We start from the raw sequence: 22,862 nt of genomic DNA, 5'->3' as shown, positions 1-22,862 counted from the left end.
CGATTCGGGCGAATCGAACCCGAATCGAATTGGACTTCCTAAATTCAGATTCGGCTGAATCGAACTATTTTTTAGCTAATTCCATTCGAGAAATTCGAGAATATTATGCTATATAGTATATTTATTATAAACACTAATCTATAGCTATTTAAATATTTCTTATGTATTATGATGGAAATAATAATAAGAGAAACTTTATTATTTATATATAAAGGCGGTAAAACTATTTTAGAACTAAGGGAGCTGTATCTATATATTTGCTCTTCGGATCCAATTATAAGGACTACCTTATATAGTTAGCACTAAATTTCCGAATCAAATCGAGTCGAGTCGAATTTACCTTAATTTAAGATGAATGGAACCTTTTTACTGCTAGTTCGATTCGGCTGAATCGAATCTTAAGGTACTCTATTTCCTTCTCTAATATTATATTTCTGCAATGTCACGACTCTACCTTTGTCACGTTATTCGTTTAAGCCTTTTCTGCAAAGCCATGAATTCCTCCCTTAACCCCATGACTCCGCCTCCAAGGCCGCTGCCAACATCATTCCCATCGAGCTCTACGACCATAGTTACTATGTCTAGCAAACTCCTTATCCTAGACTCCGTACAAGAGGACCCCTCTTCGCTATTCCTACTTTCGTCCTCATTCTCTTCTCGGCCTGCTAAGTTCGTGTCGTCCTGAGTCGCATTCCAACAATCATTTTTCAGCCTATACCTGCGGGGCACCCCCAGAATCCCCTCGATTCGCGTGACGAAGTGGACAGAAATCTCAACTAATATCTTGATTTGGATGTTGCCATAGCTGTGGAGCGAGAAGCCGCCGATTTGAAGTGGGGATCTGGCATGAAAGTCTGGCGGTGATTGAGAGTTTTTTGGGCCCGGGCTATACTTTGGCAGGGAGGAATCATTTGATGATGCTAACGATAGGTATTTGTTGATATGGGAAAATAATTTGGCGTAGATGGAGGCCATGCGAATGTAGCACGACAGTATTAGGAGGATGGTGGGAATATCTAATTGGCAAAGGGGAAACTGTTGTCCGAGGCGAGGCGAAATATCAATAGGAAGTAAGGAAACGGAATTTGGTCCAGGGTGGGAATCATATTCTGAGAGTTCGGCAGATTGTTTGACCGAACGTGAATCACCTACTTCCTTGTCTTTGACGCGCTTATTGCTGTTGCTTAGAGATGTGTCTGGTGGCTTGGGAGCCTCGGCATGCACAGAGGTTGGCATTGAATATAGAGGCTCAGGAGGTTGTTTCGGTGGGAGAAACTTGCTCATAAGCACAACGAACTTTTCCGAGCTGCTGAGAATATCACCAACTGGCTTTGTAGCGTCTGCCTCTGTTGATGTGCCAGAGTTTGAACCGGATATCAGTGAGAGGGATGGCAGACAGCAAGCCCAGGAATCATCTCCCAAAGCTTTTAGCTGAAGATATAATGATTGATTTAACTCAGACAATTGCTGAATATATTTCCCGTCCTCTGCAATCTTCGTTGACCTGTAGGTAGGTGGCGTAGACTGGTCGGCCTCGAGTGGGCGATCGGCTGCCTCCTTTCGACTTGCCGTTTCCGATGGCGGGCGGCCATGTAGTGAAAACCACTCCTGATTGTCTCCGAGCCGATGAAGTTCATTTATTCCAAGACCCTCGCTGTATGGTGGTGTAAGATCTGAGGGAGGGACAGGCGCCGTATTGGGTAATGTGGTACGGAAGTGTGGTGGTTCTCCATTGTGAGGATACTCGAGGCTACTACTTCCTATGGACGGGTAATTTTCAAAATGGAAACTGCTAAAAGTTGAAGGCGGCGTCGCACCACCGCCACTCCAGTACTGTAATGAATTCGAGGTGTCAATCGGACGATGGTTGTTTGATGAAGGCTCAGGCGAGTAAGGGAGGGGGGCCAAAATCTCAGAAAGATCTTCAAAATCGATGTGCGAACCAGCTGAAGATGCCCCAATACTCTCTGCCGTGTCCTTATCTTTTAGATAAGTTTCCATTCTTGCACGATTAGATTTTATTGTTCGACGACGACCCATGTGCATCGGAGGACTGCTAATGCACTCGACCCGAGCTTTCTGGCAGCGTCTACATGAGCGCTGGCCTTCGCCCTCCCTTAAGCAACGTAGCTTTTGTCCACGACACCTATCGCAAGCTGATCTGGAGTCCTTGTGGGGCGTGGGGCCTCGCGATTGGTTGGACGGATTATTGGACATGTTGCTATCCTTTAGATGTCCAATACAGTGAATTGTCAGCTTGCGACTAGCTCAATTACTTGACTTTTGGAGCAGTGTTGGGATTTCAAAGAAATTAGAAACATGGCCAACGTGTAGAGATCAGTAGAGACACAAATATAAGCTCGACAGATTCAAGTCATATTCTTTCTGACTTCAATCCTATTCTCTAGAGCTAACGCAAAACGCACGTCCGATCTGTAGGCCCCTACCATAGTTCCCTACCATAGTTCCCTGCCATACGTTGCAGCCACTGCAGCAAGGAAATAGCATATGGCTACCTCCCTCCACATGGGGCACGATTGGGCGAAATCGCAAGCTGAGCCGGGTGAGCTGCATTCAATTTAACAAGAATCGTAATGCAGTTGGGTCTCTTACTGAAATTTCTCCGGCCGGGTGGTACAGATTATCATCTTATCATGTCCAATTCATATTCTGCGGCCCAGTCTGCAGCCAAGTCCACAGATGTTGTGCCTACGATTGATAACGGGTACCCTGAACCCTCCCCAGAGGGAGACGACAGCATGCAAATGCTACTCCCATAATACGAGGCCCTCGCTCGAGGGCTTCTTCTTTCGGATTGTGTCATAAACGCGGAAACTGGTCAACAATGGCACTGGGAATTGCAGGATGGAGGAGCGGGACAGCTTACAAAGTAATACAAACTGGGGTCTGACTGCCTGTTTCCCGGCTTCACGAGGGTATGATCTTCGTCTGATATACTCGAGTTCACAGGCTTGCATGTTCAACCCCCGGGGCTAGAAGCTCAACTATGGTGCTACAACCTCTCTGGTACGACATACATGTTTGACAGACCAAGTTACTGCATAAACAAGCAGCATGGTGATCACTTGATCGCCAGCGAAGTACCACGACTGAAGGAGGTGTGTTGGAACTGTCGAGGAAGCTTGGATATGGTAGAGAGATAGACATAAACTTAAGGAAGCATCCTAGATGCCCAAGGAGCCTGGACATGCTTAGCCGGAAGCACACCCGCCAAGGTGCAACATAAACAGCAGCTGAAAATATTTCGTCGGACCGGTAGCGCGCACCCCGAAGTGACGTTTGTTCAGATTCAACTAACGTGACAATACAGAGGCTACTTTTGAACATGGTATGGGCGGTTTTCGTAATACAAAACTGTGTAGAGGACTCTTGAGGGGTTTACTGGCCCCGTTGTGGGAGTGATGCAAGACCAAGCCAGCGCCATCAGTGCCTAGTCGGATGGCGCCAGCACACCCTAAATCCCACTGGGGTGATAACGATGATCCTAGTTGGGCATGCTTGGGGTGGAGTACGGGGCTCGTAAGAAGGGTACTGCGAGAACAAGTCTTGGAGGTGAAAACGGTAGGAAGTCCAAAACATAAGCAACGGCGAAGTCGACAAAGCTTATAAGGCGCCCCAGGGCATTCCGACATGGGCGGATCTTAACTGTATTATTGAAACATGAACAGTTGAACAGAATGCTCGAATATTAAATGGATTAACCCGCCTTCCGCCAAACGTCGCGACCGTTGCATCCACAAGATCTCGACCGCAAGCTGCTCCCGACACTCCCCACTTTGAGTGCAACAACAGCCGCGAATTTGAAGTAGCTGTACTTGTAACTCGTCGAATAGCTTTAGCCAAGCGGGATAGTGGCACTGCTCGATTTCTGTAAGTTCTGATCGTCATTTTAAGCGGCGGCGACGTTACCTGAAAGGCTCTGACTAGAGTATCCTATGTACTGTGTACCGACCTAGGAACCTACCAAGCTAAGTGAAGGTAAGGTGCGGAGGAACCCTAGATATATCATTATGTAGGATTTGAGCACGGAGGAACGTCAGTTCATGGCTGCAAATATGTTGTTTTCGTTTGGTTGGATGTGGAAGAGGAAGTAAGCCAAGACCACTCGAGGATGAAATAGCTTCATCTTATTCAGCCAAAAGGGGATGAACCACAAACACCACGACGTCCATAAAGGATGAGCCGATCAACTCTATTATAATGTAAATACGAGCCAACAAGTTTTGAAAACTTGCTCCGAGAAAATACTACGCACGTATGTAGTACCAGAGAAGAATGCATCACATGACATGAGGCAGTTTAACCTGCTTACCTAAGACAATCCTGACATTCAACGACGCGCTTCCTACCCCTTATCACATCTCTACCATGGCCGGCCATTTCTAGCCAAAGGATCACAATATTCGGCATAATATTTCCCCAGCACCATGGTTCGGCCTCGCACGCTCTCTACGATGCCTCCGAATTCGGTCGGGCCATGTTCAGCCTCACTTATCGTATCTCATGGTCATTGCCTTGTCCTACCTTCTTCATTCTCCCCCACCGAATGTCAATACTAACAGGTCCCCCTTTCGGAAGCGGAAGCGGCTGAATATGGATAATGGCCATACCCAGGGAGTATCATGGATAATGGGGGAATGGTGTTATCTTGATCGAATTTACGATGAACTCGCAGGCATAGCTATACCCTAAATCGGCTTTGTCGAGACAAGGGGCGAGAACGCGTCCTCTTTTGCGTTATTGGCTTTAGTATTCAACACTGGCCTGTTTCGAAAGCACCCCCAACTGCCACTGTTCAACATCAATGTCTTTGCAACGGGATGAGCCAATTGCCATTATTGGTAGTGGCTGCCGATTTCCAGGCGATTCCACAAGCCCATCAGCGCTATGGGAACTTTTAAAAGAGCCGCGCGATGTTCTCACAGAAATCCCCGTCGAGCGGTTTAATCCGGCAGGTTTCTACCATGAAGATGGAATGCATCATGGGAGTACAGATGTTCATGAATCATATCTGCTGTCAGATGACTATCGCCATTTTGATGCCCAATTCTTCAATATCAACCCCATGGAAGCGAATTCCATGGATCCACAGCAGCGACTATTACTTGAAACAGTCTATGAGTCTACCGAGTCAGCTGGTTTGCCCATAGATGACCTTCGCGGGTCACCAACGGCCGTGTTCGTCGGATTAATGTGCGAGGAGTATAGCAATCACCTGCTTCGAGATCCTGAGACGACACCGATATATATGGCCACAGGAACGGCACGCAGCATCATGTCCAACCGAATTTCCTACTTCTTCGATTGGCATGGGCCTTCAATGACGATCGACACGGCATGTTCATCAAGTTTGGTGGCAGTACACCTGGCAGCTGGGGCATTGAGGTCGGGCGAGTCCAGAATCGCTATAGCGGCCGGTGCAAACCTCATCCTCTCGCCAGAGCCCTATATCGGGGAGAGTAAGTTGAAAATGCTTTCTCCTGGAAGCCGGTCTCGCATGTGGGACGCAGATGCTGATGGATATGCGCGGGGAGACGGCGTTGCGGCAATTGTATTAAAAACCTTGAGTGCTGCTCTTGAAGATGGAGACAATATTGAGTGTGTCATTCGATCGACCGGCGTTAATCAGGATGGACGAACTAAGGGTATAACAATGCCTAGTGCAACAGCCCAGGAAGCTTTGATCCGTGAAACGTATGAAAAGTCTGGACTAAATCCGAGGAACAGGCAAGACCGCTGTCAGTACTTCGAAGCTCACGGAACAGGTACTCCAGCTGGTGATCCAATTGAATCCGAGGCTATTAGCCATGTTTTCTTCGACTCAGACAACTCATGCGGTGCCGGAGAAATTGACGATGCTGTTAAGTTATATGTCGGCTCTATTAAGACTGTTATCGGGCACACGGAGGGTACTGCTGGCCTTGCAGGCGTGATCAAATCAGTCTTGGCTATTAAGAATAAGACTATCCCCCCCAACATGCTATTTAAAAAGCTTAGCCCAGCTGTTAAGCCATTCTATGACAATCTCAAAATCCCAACGGTAGCAATTCCTTGGCCCGTGGTCCCAAGCGGTTGTCCTCGCCGGGCAAGTGTCAATAGCTTTGGGTTCGGCGGTACAAATGCTCATGTTATACTCGAAAGCTTCGACCCAATCCTCGATAAGACACACGCCACTATCAAAGAACTCCACCTGCCACTGCCGTTTGTATTCTCGGCCACTTCTACCCAATCACTAGCTAGGATGGTAGCCGCATATTCTGCCTATCTTAAAACTCGCAACCCACTCGACCTTCGAGATTTGGCACATACATTATATGCTAGGAGATCGGCATTACCAATAAAAGCTACATTTTCGGCATTAAACCATGAACAACTTTGGTCAAAACTTGATAGCGCCATTGCTACATCAACCTCTGATATTGGCACTCGCTCCTCTACCAGCTCGCCTCGGATTCTAGGAGTCTTCACAGGCCAAGGTGCGCAGTGGGTTGGAATGGGGAAAGAGCTACTTGCCCGATCAGCTCAAGTTCAAGAAATTATTTCTCGACTTGATGAAAGACTTGCATGTCTTCCTGCAGAAGACCGGCCTTCATGGACATTGAAAGGCCAACTGTTGGCTGAAGCATCGGAGTCAAGAGTCCACGAGGCCGGGATATCGCAACCACTGTGTACTGCGATCCAAGTAGCGCTAGTTGACCTCCTGTATGAATCTGGAGCCAAGTTTGAAGCGGTTGTGGGCCATTCATCAGGAGAGATTGGAGCTGCATACGCTGCGGGCTATATTTCTGCCAACGACGCAATCATAATTGCTTACTATCGTGGCCTTTATGCCCATCTTGGCAGCGAAAAGGTACCGGGAGCGATGTTAGCTGCTAGCACTTCCATGGAAGACGCCATTGAACTCTGCGAGTTTCCCGAATTTGAAGGGCGTATTGTCGTCGCTGCTTGGAATTCTTCCTCAAGCGTGACTCTATCAGGCGATGCAAACGCCATCGAAGATGCTAAAACTATTCTTGAGGATGAGAAAAAGTTTGCGAGGCTGTTGAAAGTTGACACGGCTTATCATTCCCATCATATGGTACCTTGCGCTGATCCGTATGTAAAGTCTCTAGAATCAAGTGATATCAAAGTCAGTTCTCTGACAAATACTTGTTCTTGGTTTTCGAGTGTGGAAGATGGTGAATTGATGGGTATTCGCAAGGACCTCGAACATACTTATTGGAAAGATAACATGATCAAGCCTGTTTTATTCTCAACTGCGATTCAGCGGGCTATTGCCATGAAAGGGCCATTTAGTATTGCACTGGAGATCGGGCCCCATCCGTCACTTCAGGGCCCAGCCCTACAGACAATTCAAGAATTGACTGGACAGACAATACCTTATGCTGGCCTTTTGCGAAGGGAGAAGGACGCCGCCGAGACCGTCTCAGATGCTTTGTGTTTCGTATGGCAAAATCTTGGACCTTCAGCCATCAATCTTTCCCGCCACATAAGTCTATTCTCACAAGATCAAAGCACGCCACGGACCTTGAAAGACCTGCCAACTTACTCTTGGGACCACGAGAGGATATACTGGTTTGAATCCCGTGCCACAAAGGCATTTCGGACAAGATCCCAAGGTAGTCATGAGTTACTAGGCACGGCATGCATTGACAACACTGAAGAAGCATGGAGCTGGCGTAATCACCTACGACCAAATGAAATATCTTGGCTCAGTGGCCACAAACTCCAGGATCAAATGATATTTCCTGCGGCTGGGTATGCTGTTACCGTCCTGGAAGGAATGAAGGCATTGGCAATTACACGCCCGGTCAAGGTTATTGAACTTCGAGACTTTTCGATCGGTAGGCCAATGTCCTTTGAAGAGGACGATGCAGGGGTTGAGGTTGTTTTTGCTCTTACAAATATCGAAACGCAGAATAATGGAGAAACCACAATAATGGCAGATTTCACTTATCATGCAGGCTTAGGAAATGACCCGGATAGGCTGACGCTTATGGCAAGTGGCCAGGCACTTGCTGTGTTTGGAGATCCAAGCCTTTCTTTGCTACCAGCCCGACCCCCACTTTTACCCAATCTCGTTGATGTCGAGAGCGATCTGTTCTATGAGTCTCTTAACAATCTAGGCTATGGGTATTCAGGCCCGTTCAGGGCTTTATCCGATTTAAAAAGGAAGTTGGATATAGGCACGGGCTTACTTATAAATCCACATTTTGCGGATCCCAAAATCGGACTTATCATTCATCCTGGGCTATTAGATGCCACCTTTCAATCTTTATTTCTTGCCTTCTGCTGGCCAGGAGATGGGAGTCTCAAGGAGCTCTATGTGCCCACCAAAATCCAGAGCATCAGGATCAACCCCTATTTATGCGACCGGCTTTCTCAGGATGCACAACTATCTTTTGATTGTACGTTAACACATAGAACCTCTATGCTAGTTCGCGGAGATGTGGCTCTGTATCCAGCCAACGGTGGACATGCTATCTTGCAGGCTCAAGGGGTTTCTGTGGTGCCTTTTGCGCCATCAACCGAAGCACACGATCGTCAGCTGTTCTCGCGCATCGACTGGGGACTCGCTTCTATAGATGGAGAAGCGGCCGCGTCAGACGATCAACCTACCGTGGAGGAACAGCAGTTTGCATCTGTTGCAGAGCAAACTGCGTTATGGTATATTCAGAAGCTTCTCGACGACGTGACCGAGGAGCAGTGGGCGAATTCAGAATGGCATCACAAACAGCTCCTTCATTATGCAACCGACACTGTCTCGAGTGTTGCTAGTGGAAAGCGCAGATTCGTGCAGAAAGAATGGTTGCTCAATTCCAGGGAGCGTATTGTTGACCTAATGCAAATGTGAGTAGATTCAGTAGATTCAGTAGTTTCCTTGTATTTCTAGTTGGTTATATTTGTCTCTTTCTAAGCGGCTATACCCTTCTACTTCCGAAATCAAGCGTATTAATTTCATGTTTATTTCTGTTCTCCTGATTGTACCACGTGCGATTAATGGTTATGTCCGACCGTACGCAATCTATAACTGACTTTAATGCTAGATACCCGAATAGCTTTGAGCTAGAACTTCTTCGTGCCGTTGGAGAAAATTTGGCCGCTGCGGTTCGAGGAGAAACAAATATCCTAGAGCACATGATGCGCGATAATATGTTGGAGCGGCTCTACGCTGAAGGCACTGGAGTCGGGAAGCAGACACTTTTCTTGGGCCGCATGGTTGGACAGCTGGCTCATCGATACCCACATATGAAAATCCTTGAAATAGGTAAAAGTTGAATTCTCTAGCTTTAGCCAGTTGCTAATCTTCCCTATAGGTGCGGGGACTGGTGGGGCTACCAAGAGTGTTTTCAAACATATTGGTCAAGCGTTTACTTCCTATACTTTCACAGATATATCCACTGGCTTCTTCGAGAAAGCCCAGAACATCTTCGAAGACCATAGGTCGCGGATAATATTCAAGGCGCTTGATATCGAGAGGGATGTTGACGCACAAGGATTTAGCCAAGGAACATACGACTTGGTTATCGCATCCTTAGTCCTTCACGCTACAGCTAGTATTGAGGCGACGCTAATAAATGCCCGCAAACTCTTGAAACCAGGTGGCTTCCTGATCATGTGCGAGCTAACAAATCCCCCTCCTTTGAGAATGGGATTTGTATTTGGCGGGCTGCCTGGGTGGTGGCTAGGGGTGGATGATGGCAGAACCCTATCACCATGTATTAGCTCTGCTGATTGGCATACATGTTTGAGAAAAACTGGTTTCTCTGGGGTGGATACCATAACTCCGGAAGGCGATGGTTTGGTCCGGCCTGGCTTCGTCATTGCGTCTCAGGCCATCGACCAACGGGTCACAGCCATACGTCGGCCTTTGGTATCTCGAGAAGGGGTGCCCCAAATTTCCGAGCTATTTATCCTTGGAGGTACCGCGCTACACACTTCACAGCTTGTCGATCGGATTCTCGAGACTCTGCGTCCATATTCCACGAAAATCACAAAGGTCAATATTCTCGAGGATCTAGACTGGGGTGTTGTTTCTTCAATGAGTGTAGCGCTTAGCATCACCGAACTTGATGAACCAATGTTTAAATGTATGACGAAGGAGAAGCTTGAAGGTATCAAACAATTGTTTGACCAGGCGAGGTCAGTGCTTTGGCTTACTCGAGGCTGCCGGTCAGCAAATCCTTATTCAAACATAACTGTAGGGTTTAGTCGTTCTCTGGTGGAAGAGATGCCCCATGTCCGACTCCAGCTTCTAGACATAGATCCTGAAGCACAGCCTGATCCTCATTTCATCAGCGAGTCGCTTCTTCGTGCACACATGCTGGATGTGTGGGAAGATGACCGGTCTCAGGGTAGTCTGTTATGGTCCAAAGAACCGGAGATGGTGCAAGAGAAATCTAAATGTCTCATCCCTCGACTAATCGCTAATAAGCCTCGAAATGATGTTTATAACTCCGGCCGGCGAGTAATCACCAAGGAGATAGACCCGAGGAAGTCAAAAGTTTACCTTCACCATACTGGGTCAGGTTACGAATTGAAAGATATTCAGAGTATTAATGCCAAGGGAAACACCAACGACGATAAAATGGTTCACATTGCTGTCACACATTCATTGGTTTCATCGATACGGTTATCTTTAACAACGGTTCTCTTTCTCGTCCTTGGATCGAACCTCAAAAATAATAAAACTGTTCTGGGTTTAGCTAAGACGAACGCGTCTATTGTGGAAGTTTCTTCTCAATGGGCATTCGATTGTGATATCGCGCTAGGTAAAGAGGTAGACTTCTTACGTGTGGTAGCAAATGAGCTTGTGGCACACTACGTGGCATCTGAAGAGCTTGTCTCCACCTCGGTGGTAATCCATGAGCCTCACCCAGACATGGCGGCTGCACTCTGTCGGCATGCATTGCAAAACGACATCAACATACTATTCACCACTCATGACGCCGAGAAGCAAGGATTGACTAGCCCTTGGGCCTATATCCACCCGATGGCACCTGGTCATGAGATTGCACAAGCAATCCCTGATAATACCTCCCTATTTGTCAATTTTACATCAGATACACAGCCGATAAGGGGTGGCTCTAGCATCCAACCATGTCTTCCTCCAAGTTGCAAGGTCGTAAACAGAGCGTCGCTTTTTGGTGCTTCGTCTCAATTGCCACCAAAGGCTGCCCACGGTTGGATACCCGTCGTTCTCCATAATTCATTTAAAATCCAAAGAGACCTGGCATGCGGCAACAAATCGCATATGATTGGACCGACGTTCTCACTTGAGCACGTCTTGAAGTCTTCAAGTATTGAGCCGTTGGCCGTAGTTGATTGGACGATTTCGGATACCGTTCCCCTAACCCTTGAGCCTATTGACTCAGGAGATCTATTTTCCGCAGATAAAACGTACATTCTCTTCGGACTGACGAGCGACCTTGGGCAATCTCTATGCACATGGATGGTCCAGCGAGGAGCAAGACACGTTGTTATGACAAGTCGTCACCCGAAAATTGAGGATGCCTGGATTCAGAGTCTCCAGAGCCGCGGTGCAACAATAAAAGTTTTCTCAAAGTATAAACTCCGCAGTGCTCCTATTAGAATCGTTAACTGACTCCCACAGCGATATTACCGATAAGAATGCTTTGCAGATGCTTGTTCAAGAAATCAGAAGCACCTGCCCACCAGTTGGCGGTATTGCAAATGGGGCAATGGTCCTTCAAGATATGTTAATAAACGATCTTGACATTGACAATCTGCTCAGAGTCCTAAAACCGAAAGTTGATGGGAGCTTGTACCTCGACGAACTGTTTCATGATGATAACCTTCAATTCTGCATATTCTTTTCCTCACTTGCTTGCGTGTATGGGAACCCTGGCCAGGCTAATTATGGCGGTGCGAATGCGTTTATGTGTGCACTTGCGTCTCAGCGCAGAAGCCGAGGCCGCGCAGCCTCAATTCTGCATATCGGGGCAGTTATGGGGGCTGGTTATGTAACCAGAGAAGGTACCCAATTTCTTCTTCAGTCGTTGTCCAAGGCAGGATGGCTGTGGCTGTCTGAACGTGACTTTCAGCAATCCTTTGCGGAAGCAATACTACTTGGTAGCTCAGACTTTGAACAGAACCCTGAAGTACTTGTTGGAGTCCGGAAGGTAGAACCGGAGGAGGGGGCTGAAAAACAATGGTATGATAACCCCAAGCTCTCGCACTGCGCCAACGAGCAGGACAACCTCGAGGTTAAGAAGAGTGACACTGCTACCGTCGTATCTCTCAAGGCCAAGTTACTGGGAGCAAATACCGAAAACGAAGTTTATGAGATTTTAAAAGGTAAATTCCAAATGCTCGTGACACAATGAGTTAGGGGGCTAACAATCCGTAGAATCGTTCTTGGCTAAACTTCAAGTTGTACTACAACTCGACTTAGAAGGAAAAGGAGACTCAATTATTGAGAAGGGTGCCGATAGCCTAGGCATAGACTCATTAATTGCGGTTGAAATACGGTCATGGTTTTTAAAGGAGTTTCTAGTTGACATCCAAGTTCTCAAAATTCTTGGAGGCGCCACTATCGGTGAGATTCTCGACAGTGCGCTGGTAAAACTCCCTCGTGAGTTGATTCCCAACGTAACTGCTTCTGATGCACCTGCGACGACATCGACTCAGGGCCACGGAGAAATCCCTCTACACCCTGAAAGACAAGACTCGACGTCATCAGCCTCACTAGTTACTGGCACATTAAGTCGGACGCCGACATCTGCGTCGTCGTTCGTTAAGATCGAAAAATCCCAGTTCATTTCAAATACTGATTTTATGAGGAAGGAAGAGATGGGTTTTGGTCAGTCTAGGTTTTGGTCTCTGAGAAGCCTTCTTGATGACCAAACAACTTTTAATATTGTGTGTTCTGGTCGCCTCAGTGGCCCCTTGAGGGTAGAAGACCTTGATAAGGCGATCTCAAAAGTGGCTCAGATGCACGAAGGCTTACGTACAGCCTTCATCGAAGAAGGGCAAGTCTACCGCCAAGCTATCCTCCCTGCGTCGACAGTGCATCTCGAACGGCACACCATTGCCAACAAGGAAGATGTCGCCCGCGAGCATAAAGCTATGAGTGATTATGTTTTTGATCTCGAGCATGGCGAAACCCTTAGAATTATGCTTCTCTCGCAATCCTCCATTAAGCACTTCTTGGTTATAGGGTACCACCACATTGTTATGGACGGAATTAGTCTTGAGATATTCCTTTCGGATATCTCCAAAGCATACAATGGAGAGATACTGGCCTTCAAAGGCATTCACTACTGTGACTATTCTATTCGAGAGCGAACGAAAATCAAGACCGGTCAAATGGACTCCGAGCTCTCATTTTGGCGGAAAGAGTTTATTGACGCCCCCGTGCCGTTGCCCCTATTGCCATTTTCGGCCATACGATCTCGTCAGCATCTTACGGATTACAACTACAACGAGGTTAATCATAGAGTCGATTCCGGAATGTCCTCTCAAATAAAAGAAATTTGCAAGGAACACAAAGTCACACCCTTCCACTTCTATTTGGCAGCTTTCAAAACACTTCTACTCCGACTGCTCCCCACTGAAGACATATGCATCGGAATGGCAGATGCGAACAGGGTGGATAATGATATATTAGAGAGCATAGGAATGTTCCTCAACCTCCTTCCTTTACGGTTCCGGACATACCCCAAACAAACATTTGAGGACGCGTTGAAGGAGACTAGAAGAAAAGTATACGCAGCATTGGCCAATGGTAAAGTTCCGTTCAACATCCTCCTAGAAGAGCTCGATGTCCCACGATCTGCAACGTCCTCTCCTATGTTTCAGGCTTTCATCAACTACCGTCAAGGCGTGCAAGAAAGGAGAGCATTTGGTGACTGCCAAGTGGAGGGCCTAGAGTACCAGGTCGCGCGCACTTCATATGATATATCCTTAGACATCATGGACAACCCAGGTGGAGATTCCGTTATCACTTTTATGGTCCAAAAGGCCCTTTATCCAAGCCGAGAGGCCAATATTCTTATGGAATTCTTTCTAAGCCTGCTTGATACCTTTTCTAGAAATCCTCGGATCGGGGCAGACTCGGCCCCTCTGTTCAGCAATGAGAGTATCCAAAAATCACTGAAGCTTGGGCAAGGTTGGTGCACCGAAAACATACAATCAACACCACTAGTTTCCAGATAACTCATACATGATAGGACCAACGCTGCAATCAAAGTGGGGCGCTACCGTGTGCCACCAGATTGATAGCATTATTCACGAACGAGGGTCTGCCATCGCGGTAAAAGATGGGATATCATCCGGTCTGACATACCAGGCGCTTTCAGACCGGTCCGCTGCTATATCTGCTGCTCTACTCCAAAGTAACTGGCGGGACGGCTCAACGGTCGCCGTATTCCAGGAGCCTTCTTCGGACTGGGTAAGCTCATTTCTTGCCATCATGCGAATCGGTGGGATATATGTTCCTTTGGACCCAATGAATTCCCCCCACCGGTTGGCCGCCGTTGTTGCGGATTGCAAGCCTGTAGCAATTCTCGGCCACGAAGTGACGCTCACCGCCGGAAGATTCTTAGCAGTGGGGGATACCGCGTTAATAGATGTTTCTTCCCTTCCAAAAACCACCGCCGACCATGTGGTAAATACCGCACAGCCTGAGGGCATTGCTGCGATCATTTACACCAGTGGCTCCACAGGTGTCCCCAAGGGCATCATTTTAAAACACTCCGGCATACTCAACGCGCTAGAAGGAGCCAGTCATGACCTCTCACTTGGCTCTCCAGTTGTCTTGCAGCAAACTGCGTTTACTTTCGACATGTCCCTGTTGGAAGCACTTCTCGCTCTCCCCAATGGCGGGACAGTATATGTTGTACCCAAGTGCAGCCGCAGGGACCCGATTGCCATCACAGAGATCATCGTGAAAGAACATATCACACTCACATTCGCTACACCTTCCGAGTATATGAGCTGGCTTCATTATGGAATATCCTTGAAATATTCGAGCTGGACAGTGGCCTTCTCAGGTGGAGATACATTTACTCCGAGTCTAAAGCATAGCTTCCAAACACTCTCGAAGGATAATCTACGCCTTTACAACATATACGGGCCTACAGAAATTAGTTTCACGAGTCATACAACGCAGCTAGATTACGGACAAAGCTCAAGTTCTGCAAGCAGCTCTGAACGCATACCTGTAGGCTTTGCCTTCCGGAATTCCTCGACTTATATCGTGGACGATAAGTTGGAACTTGTACCGGTGGGGTTTCCAGGCGAGGTGGTAATTGGAGGAGCAGGGGTTTCCCCAGGCTATCACAACAATGATGACCTCACAACCCGAACCTTTCTCGACGACACATATGCTTCCTCCGAGTATCTCGCTCGGGGGTGGACGAAGATGCTCCGAACAGGTGATAGAGGTCGACTCCGAGATGATGGTGCTTTGATAGTAGAGGGCCGGATTTCTGGGGATACGCAGATAAAATTGAGGGGCATACGGATCGACCTCCAAGATATCGAAGCCGTTATCTTGCAGAGCGCGAATTTAGCACTCCGAGATGTGGTGGTCTCATTCCGTTCCGAATCTCAAGCCATAGTTGCTCATGTGGTGTTCCGTCCCGATTATCCGGTTATCAGGAGGGAGGGATTCCTAAAACATTTGTGGTCTTCCCTCCCTGTGCCACATTATATGCGGCCAACATTTATCATTCCATTGGATAGCTTGCCTATGACGTATCATATGAAAGTCGACCGGATAGCGATTCAAGCTATTCCTATCCCACGATCTGAGCAATCGAGCGAATCCCAAGCCCTCACACAGACAGAAAGCCAGCTGAAGAAAATTTGGGAAAGTGTCCTCTCTACCGAAGCCCTGAAATTCCATACTCTTCATGCCGACGCGGACTTTTTCTATGTCGGTGGAAACTCTGCGCTGCTCGTGCGATTGCAATCATTGATTCGAAAATCATTTGATGTTGTCCTACCCCTCTTTCAGCTTTTTGAAGCTAGTACACTAAAAAGTATGGCATCGAGGATTGAAAACACCATTCCAGCAGACACCATAGACTGGGAAAAGGAGACGTCGCTACCGTCTTCTCTCCCTGGCTTGTCAGCTATCAGCAAGCCGGGAAATATTACATCAAGACACCGCACTGCCAAAGTAGTACTCCTCACTGGTTCGACCGGTTTCCTTGGGCGATCCATTCTGCGGCTCCTCGTCGATGATGCCCAAGTCTCTAAAATACATTGCGTAGCGGTTCGACAACTGGATCCTCAAGGGGAGCGCACTTTGCCGATTACCTCCGAGAAGATAGTCGTGCACCTGGGAGACATGACAGAGCCACTTCTCGGCCTTTCTGAGACAAAGTTTGCGAACCTAGCACAAGAAGTCAATATCATTATCCACAACGGTGCCCAGAGGTCATTCTGGGAGTATTATCAATTGCTGCGCAACGCCAATGTCTCAAGCACCAAGGAGCTGGTGAGGATGGCAGCATTGCACAAGATTCCCATTCACTTTATCTCATCAGGTGGGGTATTTAATTTTAGTCAGGGTGAGAATAACTTCTCTGCAAGGTCAGCTACGGATTTTCATCCTCCCACGGATGGATCGAATGGCTATGTCGCATCAAAATGGGCCAGTGAGAAGTGCCTAGAAAATGCTGCAGAAGCCTTTGGAATTCCTGTCTGCATATATAGAACCATCCCCGCTGTCAAGAGGTCTTCATCCCCTTCAGCCATCAAACAGGAATTTCTGAGGTTATCTCGCGAGATGAAAACCCTCCCAGCATCAAGTGGATGGACTGGAGAGGTAGACCTCCTGCCTGTTGAGACCGTTGCCCAAGGCATCTGTACGAGCTCTGTGAAGGACGAACATACTGGTAACGCTCCTTCTATAAGGTTTATTCATTACGACGCCCAAGTAAAGTTACTTGCAAGTGAACTGTCGGAATACCTAGAGAGCAACTGCCACGAGAAGGCAACCTTCAAACGGATCCCTGCTCTTGAGTGGGTTGGAGAGATTAAAAAGCTCGATTTTAAGTACCTGTTTGCTTCGCAGAATATCATCTTAGACTCCGGGGATGGCTCGGCCGACAACCATCTTGTTTCCAGGAGATAAGCGGACTGTTATGGGTTATCTTACGGATTACATCTGTTTCTATCAGTCCGGGTTACGAGTAGACAATTTGTGTGTACAAATAATTTAGCACATGTGCTTGTCCAAAGCGAGGATGCCCTGCGTCCAACACGACGACACCAAACAAATGTATAAAAACCTTGAGGTTTTGCCTGATACTTGTGTGTCTTGTATGCGTCAGAACAGAGTACAGATTACATTACTCGTACTCGGATGTCGACGGCCCGAGGCGCGCATCATAATATCATAGTATCATGATGCTCACCGAATGAAAACCCGACAGGGTGTATAAGGGTACAACCGGGTTGCCACTTTCCGAATCAGGATGCACAAAGTCCACACCATTTCGGCGTCATCGAACACCTTGTGCGCACAACACTTAAATAGCATGCCCTGTCTATCTAACGCGCACCGGGTATTTGGGTGAGATGTGAATATAAGTAAGGCGCCGCTCCCGGCGCAGGGCCGCAGTAGTGCGAAGGAGGCGAAATATCAAAACAATAAAAATATACCACGGTTTCAGGCATGGCAGATGCGAACGAATACATTGAGGATGGCCGGAGGGTCGAAGGAGAGAGTGGCGTGAGCGCCACTAGGGATACTATTGCACATGAACCTCCGCTAAACTCTACTTTCACTCGTCTAAGGGAGAAGAATAACAGCAATGAGGAGCCCACGGGTGATATTCAGCCAGACAACAATGAAAGCGATCCCAAATCACAGCGTGGTATCCGCTTCTGGTGCATCATATTGGCTCTTTGCGTCTCTGGGATCTTGTCGGCGCTCGAAGGAACCGTCGTGTCGACAGCATTGCCCACAATTGTGCACGAGCTGGGCGGAAGCGGACTTTACATCTGGACAGTCAATGGATATTTCTTGACGAGGTCAGTAATCCCAAAGGACTCTTCGAAACCTCTGGACTGGGGTGCCATGAATCTTATTCTTATGTGGATCACTAATAGATGAATCCAGCATGGTCTTCCAACCCCTTTATGGACAGACAGCAAATATTTTCGGTAGACGTTGGCTTATGATCCTAGCTATAACACTCTTCATCGTCGGCAGCGCTATTGGCGGCGCATCGCAAAGTATCTCGATGCTCATCGCCGGAAGGGTTGTGCAGGGCACTGGAGGTGGCGGGATTACCGTCATTAGTAACCTAATTATTAGCGATATTGTGCCCCTCCGAGAGCGAGGCGCTTTTATGGCCATTATATTCGGCACTATTATTGTCGGAACCGGTATTGGACCTTTCGTTGGAGGTATCATCGTGCAGAATATTAGCTGGAGATGGGTTTTCCTGATCAACCTACCGATCGGCGGACTCGCTTTACTTATCGTGGTTGCCTTCCTCCAGGTCACCTACAGGAAGGAAGCGACCGCGATGGCAAGGATAAAGCGTATCGACTTCCTTGGAAACACCATTTTTATAGCATCTCTTGTCGCTATACTTCTTGCCTTGACGTGGGCAGGCTCAACTTATCCTTGGTCGTCTTGGCGGATCCTTGTACCACTGCTGCTCGGGTTTGCTGGAATTGGGATATTTTCTATCTATGAATCCTCCAGGTTCTGTGTGGAGCCAACGATGCCGCCACATCTATTCATGAATCGTACCAGCGTCGCGGCGTTTATCCTCACTTTTATTCAGACCGCCATCCTGTACTGGGTTATGTACTATATGCCAGTATATTTTCAAGGGGTCCGTGGATCTTCGCCATCTCGGTCTGGTATCCAACTATTCCCAACCGTGCTAGTTATGATTCCGTTTGCAGCAATTGGTGGCAAGCTTCTCGCCATCTTCGGAAAATATCGCCCTTTCCACTTTGTTGGCTTCTCACTAATCGTGACTGGCCTGGGCTGCTTAACTCTTTTGCGTTCAGACTCGTCTACCGCATCCTGGGTCTGCTTCCAGGCTATCATAGCAGCAGGGCTTGGTTTCGTGTCAAGCTCAACCCTTCCGGCGGTTCTAGCTCCGCTTGAAGAGCGGGATGTTGCAACAGCAACAGGTACTTGGGGATTCCTGCGCGGCTTTGCTGTCATCTGGGGAGTTACAATCCCTGGGGCTATTTTTAACAATCAATTTGACCACCTCTCTTATCGCGTTAGCGATCCTGCGACGAGAAATCTGTTGACTAGTGGCCATGCTTACGAGCATGCTACTAGCACTTTCGTTAACTCCTTGCCGGATACCATCAAAGGTGAAATTATCAGCGTCTATTCAGACACACTCAAGCTGGTTTGGCAAGTGGCCATTGGAGTTGCTGGGGTTGGGGTTTTGCTTGTGTTTATGGAGAAGGAGATCAAACTGCGGACTGGGCTCAATACCGAGTTTGGAATGAAGAGAGAGGTTAAGCCGCGTTCGTCGCCAGACGTTTGAAATAGAGCCAGTATGAATATACGAAAGTCTATCTTTATTCTCGAGGCGAAAATCCATATCCGTGATCTTACTGGTTCACGAGCATGTTATCTCAGAAGCTAGGCGCATCGATTAGCGGATCTAACGGCATTCCCTTCCGGTCTATTGCACGGGACCAAGCCACGGGATGCAAGTTGGTGAGCTTCAAATTTTATGTACTGAGCTTTTGTATAGAAGAGGCGTCCAGCATGCTTAGACCTTACATTTTTGCATTACGTCACACTTTACTGCATTATACATAGCGGGCTACATGGGTACAGTTTCATTCGAATCCACCAGACAATTGATACTCCCAAATACCAGCTATCATCCGAATTGAGACACCACGGCAGCAAATATGAAGAACCAAGCAGGAACATCAAGCACCCACAACCGTGGCCCATTTAACCCCGCAAAGTAAGCCATCGCCGACGATACATCCGATACCTTGCCTTGATTCGTCCACAAAGCCTTCCTGACCCGTGCTGCGTATTGGTAGGGAAAGCAGTGGATGACGGTCAACACAAATCCAACGGTATACAACTGCTTAGTCTGCGTACTCATTGTATCCGCTGGGTCTACTAGCAAATTAAGACCCAATAAGGCGATGGTTGCAGGATAGGCAGTGCCGCAGACCCATATCACTCGCCATGTATAATTGTATAGCCAGAGCGGAAGAGTCTCGTTGGCTGGTTGTCGTCCGCCTGAAAGTGCTTCGGCGAATGTTGAGAAAGCTATCTGCTGGTCGAGGACGCCAGTTATGCTAAAGTACAATCACAAGTATTAGTCATTGATCCTTGAATCATGAAATAGAGAAGTCCTTTTTTTTATTACAATGCTGTAGATGCAACGAGAGGCGCGAGCCGAAGAGATGTAAGCGCGGGGCCGTCAAATGAGAACAATCCGAGCGACATTTCACTGAAGATAATTCTGTTCTAATGGGACCAAAATTGTGTTTTCAAGAAATCCCAAATATTCGTTGTCTGTACGTTTGCCGCTGGATTATAAGTTTCATAGTTTTTCGGTCCTTCTATGTTGTCCATCGGCGCCGAGGGTGTAATATGACGCAGTCAGCTTGCCATCCTTACACGTAGGAATGTCCCCGAACCTGCACTCTCTCCGAAAATACAGCGGCTTCGGTGACTGTTACTTTATGCAATACTGTTGATGGGTACGCACCATTAAACCGGAAGTTCTTGAGAATTGGAATATGCCGGGGTTGTATACGCTGGCGTACGAAGGAATTAACTAACTGCTTTAATTTTATATGATGGAGGTAGCCTTTTCCTTATATTTCATCTCATTTCTAAATAATAATTATCTAGTAGATAATTGTCATGGCTTTCAAATCAAATGTTTTACTGCTATTCGGAGGCCTTTTCTTCCTCTCCTTTGGATTTCGCAATATCTCTCTACTTTTGTCCAAACGTAGGGCATCTAAGAAGTATGGCTGCAAACCGGCATTCCAGGTTCCCCAATCTGAGACTATTATCGGATACGGTCTCTTGAAAGAGCAATTGAAGGCGATGGATGATAAAAATGTACTTGGTTACATGGCCAATCGGTTCCGCAAGTATGGCAATACCTTCGCTGCGGAGATGATGGGAGAATCTTTCATCGGAACTATTGAGCCTGAGAACATCCAGGCAATATTAGTGACAAAGTTTGATGACTTCGGAATTCAAGGAAGGAAACACGCGTTTGGGCCCCTACTTGGGAATGGCATATTCACCTCGGATGGCGCTCAATGGAGACATTCCAGGGTACCAGCAGCCCTTTTGTTTCTTTTGGGCTTATATCACTATGCTAATCTTGTGGGCAGAAGGCTGATATAGTTGTATCTAGGCTCTCATCCGCCCTAGCTTCGTCAAGTCACAAATTTCTGACCTCGATATATTCGAAACTCATATCCAAACACTAATTTCCCTAATTCCCCACAATTCCGACACCGTGGACTTACAACCGCTTTTCTTCCGCCTCACGCTCGACAGCGCGACCGAGTACCTATTTGGCAAATCTGTAGCGTCACTTCACAATGTTGATGGACCTGAGCGAGACTTCGCAACCTCCATCGACTACGCGCTCAGTGAAATACCAAGAAGATATCGTTTTGGGCGGTTCAACTGCTTCCGCCGAAATAAGAAGTTTATCGAGGCTTGCAAGACAGTTCATGATTATGTTGATCCATTTGTTCACGCAGCATTACAGGGGCAGCCAAAGGATGACAAAGAAAAGGGGAGGTATACGCTTCTCTACGAGCTTGCAAAAGCGACACAGGACCCTATTCAATTACGGCACGAGTTATTGAATATTTTAGTTGCTGGACGAGATACTACTGCAAGCCTGCTTAGCAGTGTCATTTTCATTCTCGCTCGACGACCGGATGTCTGGGCGAAGCTGAACGCGGAGGTGCAAAGATTAGGAGGCAAACGGCCGGACTACGAGACGTTGAGACAGATGAAATATCTTAAATATATTGTTAATGAAGGTATGTGGATACTGGTAATTCTATTTTCAATATCATCCCCATACTCATATGCTCTTTTTAGCACTCCGGTTATATCCTGTTGTGCCTGCCAACAGTCGATATGCCGTTCGCAACACTACCATTCCCACCGGGGGCGGCGTAAACGGAAAATCTCCCATATTCGTTATAAAGGGCCAGATTGTGATGTACTCAGTAATGCATTTACATCGAAGGAAAGATATCTACGGTCCAGATGCCGATGAGTTTAAACCAGACCGCTGGGAGACCCTCCGGGCTGGGTGGGCATATCTACCATTTAACGGTGGGCCACGAATATGTATTGGGCAGCAGTTTGCACTCACTGAGGTGAGCTACATGCTTGTAAGATTTGTTCAGGCGTTTAAAGGCATAGAGAGTAGAGATATGGAGCCATGGAAGGAAAGATTAGGCGTTACGCTCTCAAGTTTAAATGGCGTGAAAGTTGTTCTAACTCCACGGTAATAATTACAAGTTGTGCCTAGATAGCTAGCTCTGAAGTTTAATTTATTTTACTCAACATATATTTCCCTTTCCCTACGTATTCAGAAGCAACCCTTTCTAGTTGGAGGTTTATTGATGGCAATCACTTTAGCCACTTTTACCTATATATATAAGGGGTTACAACTCCATCTTTCTTACCGCCATTAACCATCCTAATAGTTCTTTTTAGCAGGTTGAGGGGCCCTCCAGACCCTCAACTATACCCATGTGACACGGCAGGGCGGAAAATGTGCCTTATATGGATTGTAAAAGCGCTACGGCACTTTCGATCCCTACTTCAGTTAAGTACATTACTACAGGGCCTCTATTAGGCA

General features: G+C 47.3%; 5 protein-coding genes across 5 annotated transcripts; 3 read left to right on the top strand and 2 right to left on the bottom strand.

Annotated features, from left to right (window-relative positions):
• Window positions 1–459: 459 nt before the first annotated feature.
• Window positions 460–2,040, bottom strand: BP5553_06489 (uncharacterized protein; the record flags this gene model as incomplete). Its single annotated transcript, XM_032015112.1, has 1 exon — window positions 460–2,040. The coding sequence occupies one exon, from the start codon at window positions 2,038–2,040 to the stop codon at window positions 460–462; it is 1,581 nt and encodes a 526-aa protein (XP_031868533.1).
• A 2,785-nt stretch (window positions 2,041–4,825) lies between these two features.
• On the top strand, window positions 4,826–17,128 carry BP5553_06488 (uncharacterized protein; the record flags this gene model as incomplete). The annotated part of the gene is made up of 6 exons (XM_032015111.1): window positions 4,826–8,871; window positions 9,069–9,289; window positions 9,339–11,586; window positions 11,636–12,339; window positions 12,392–14,152; window positions 14,214–17,128. 6 exons carry the CDS (start codon window positions 4,826–4,828, stop codon window positions 17,126–17,128), a joined length of 11,895 nt encoding a protein of 3,964 aa, XP_031868532.1.
• A 543-nt stretch (window positions 17,129–17,671) lies between these two features.
• BP5553_06487 (uncharacterized protein) lies at window positions 17,672–19,523 on the top strand (the record flags this gene model as incomplete). Its single annotated transcript, XM_032015110.1, has 2 exons — window positions 17,672–18,030; window positions 18,119–19,523. 2 exons carry the CDS (start codon window positions 17,672–17,674, stop codon window positions 19,521–19,523), a joined length of 1,764 nt encoding a protein of 587 aa, XP_031868531.1.
• Window positions 19,524–19,868: 345 nt separating this feature from the next.
• On the bottom strand, window positions 19,869–20,455 carry BP5553_06486 (uncharacterized protein; the record flags this gene model as incomplete). Its single annotated transcript, XM_032015109.1, has 2 exons — window positions 19,869–20,304; window positions 20,376–20,455. The coding sequence occupies 2 exons, from the start codon at window positions 20,453–20,455 to the stop codon at window positions 19,869–19,871; spliced, it is 516 nt and encodes a 171-aa protein (XP_031868530.1).
• Window positions 20,456–20,878: 423 nt separating this feature from the next.
• Window positions 20,879–22,427, top strand: BP5553_06485 (putative cytochrome P450 alkane hydroxylase; the record flags this gene model as incomplete). Its single annotated transcript, XM_032015108.1, has 4 exons — window positions 20,879–21,304; window positions 21,387–22,029; window positions 22,091–22,374; window positions 22,425–22,427. 4 exons carry the CDS (start codon window positions 20,879–20,881, stop codon window positions 22,425–22,427), a joined length of 1,356 nt encoding a protein of 451 aa, XP_031868529.1.
• Between the last annotated feature and the right edge of the window lie 435 nt (window positions 22,428–22,862).

The sequence above is a fragment of the Venustampulla echinocandica genome, assembly GCF_003357145.1.
Source record: "Venustampulla echinocandica strain BP 5553 chromosome Unknown scaffold_4, whole genome shotgun sequence".
Classification (NCBI taxonomy): domain Eukaryota; kingdom Fungi; phylum Ascomycota; class Leotiomycetes; order Helotiales; family Pleuroascaceae; genus Venustampulla; species Venustampulla echinocandica.
This window is presented reverse-complemented; position numbering and strand designations above follow the sequence as displayed.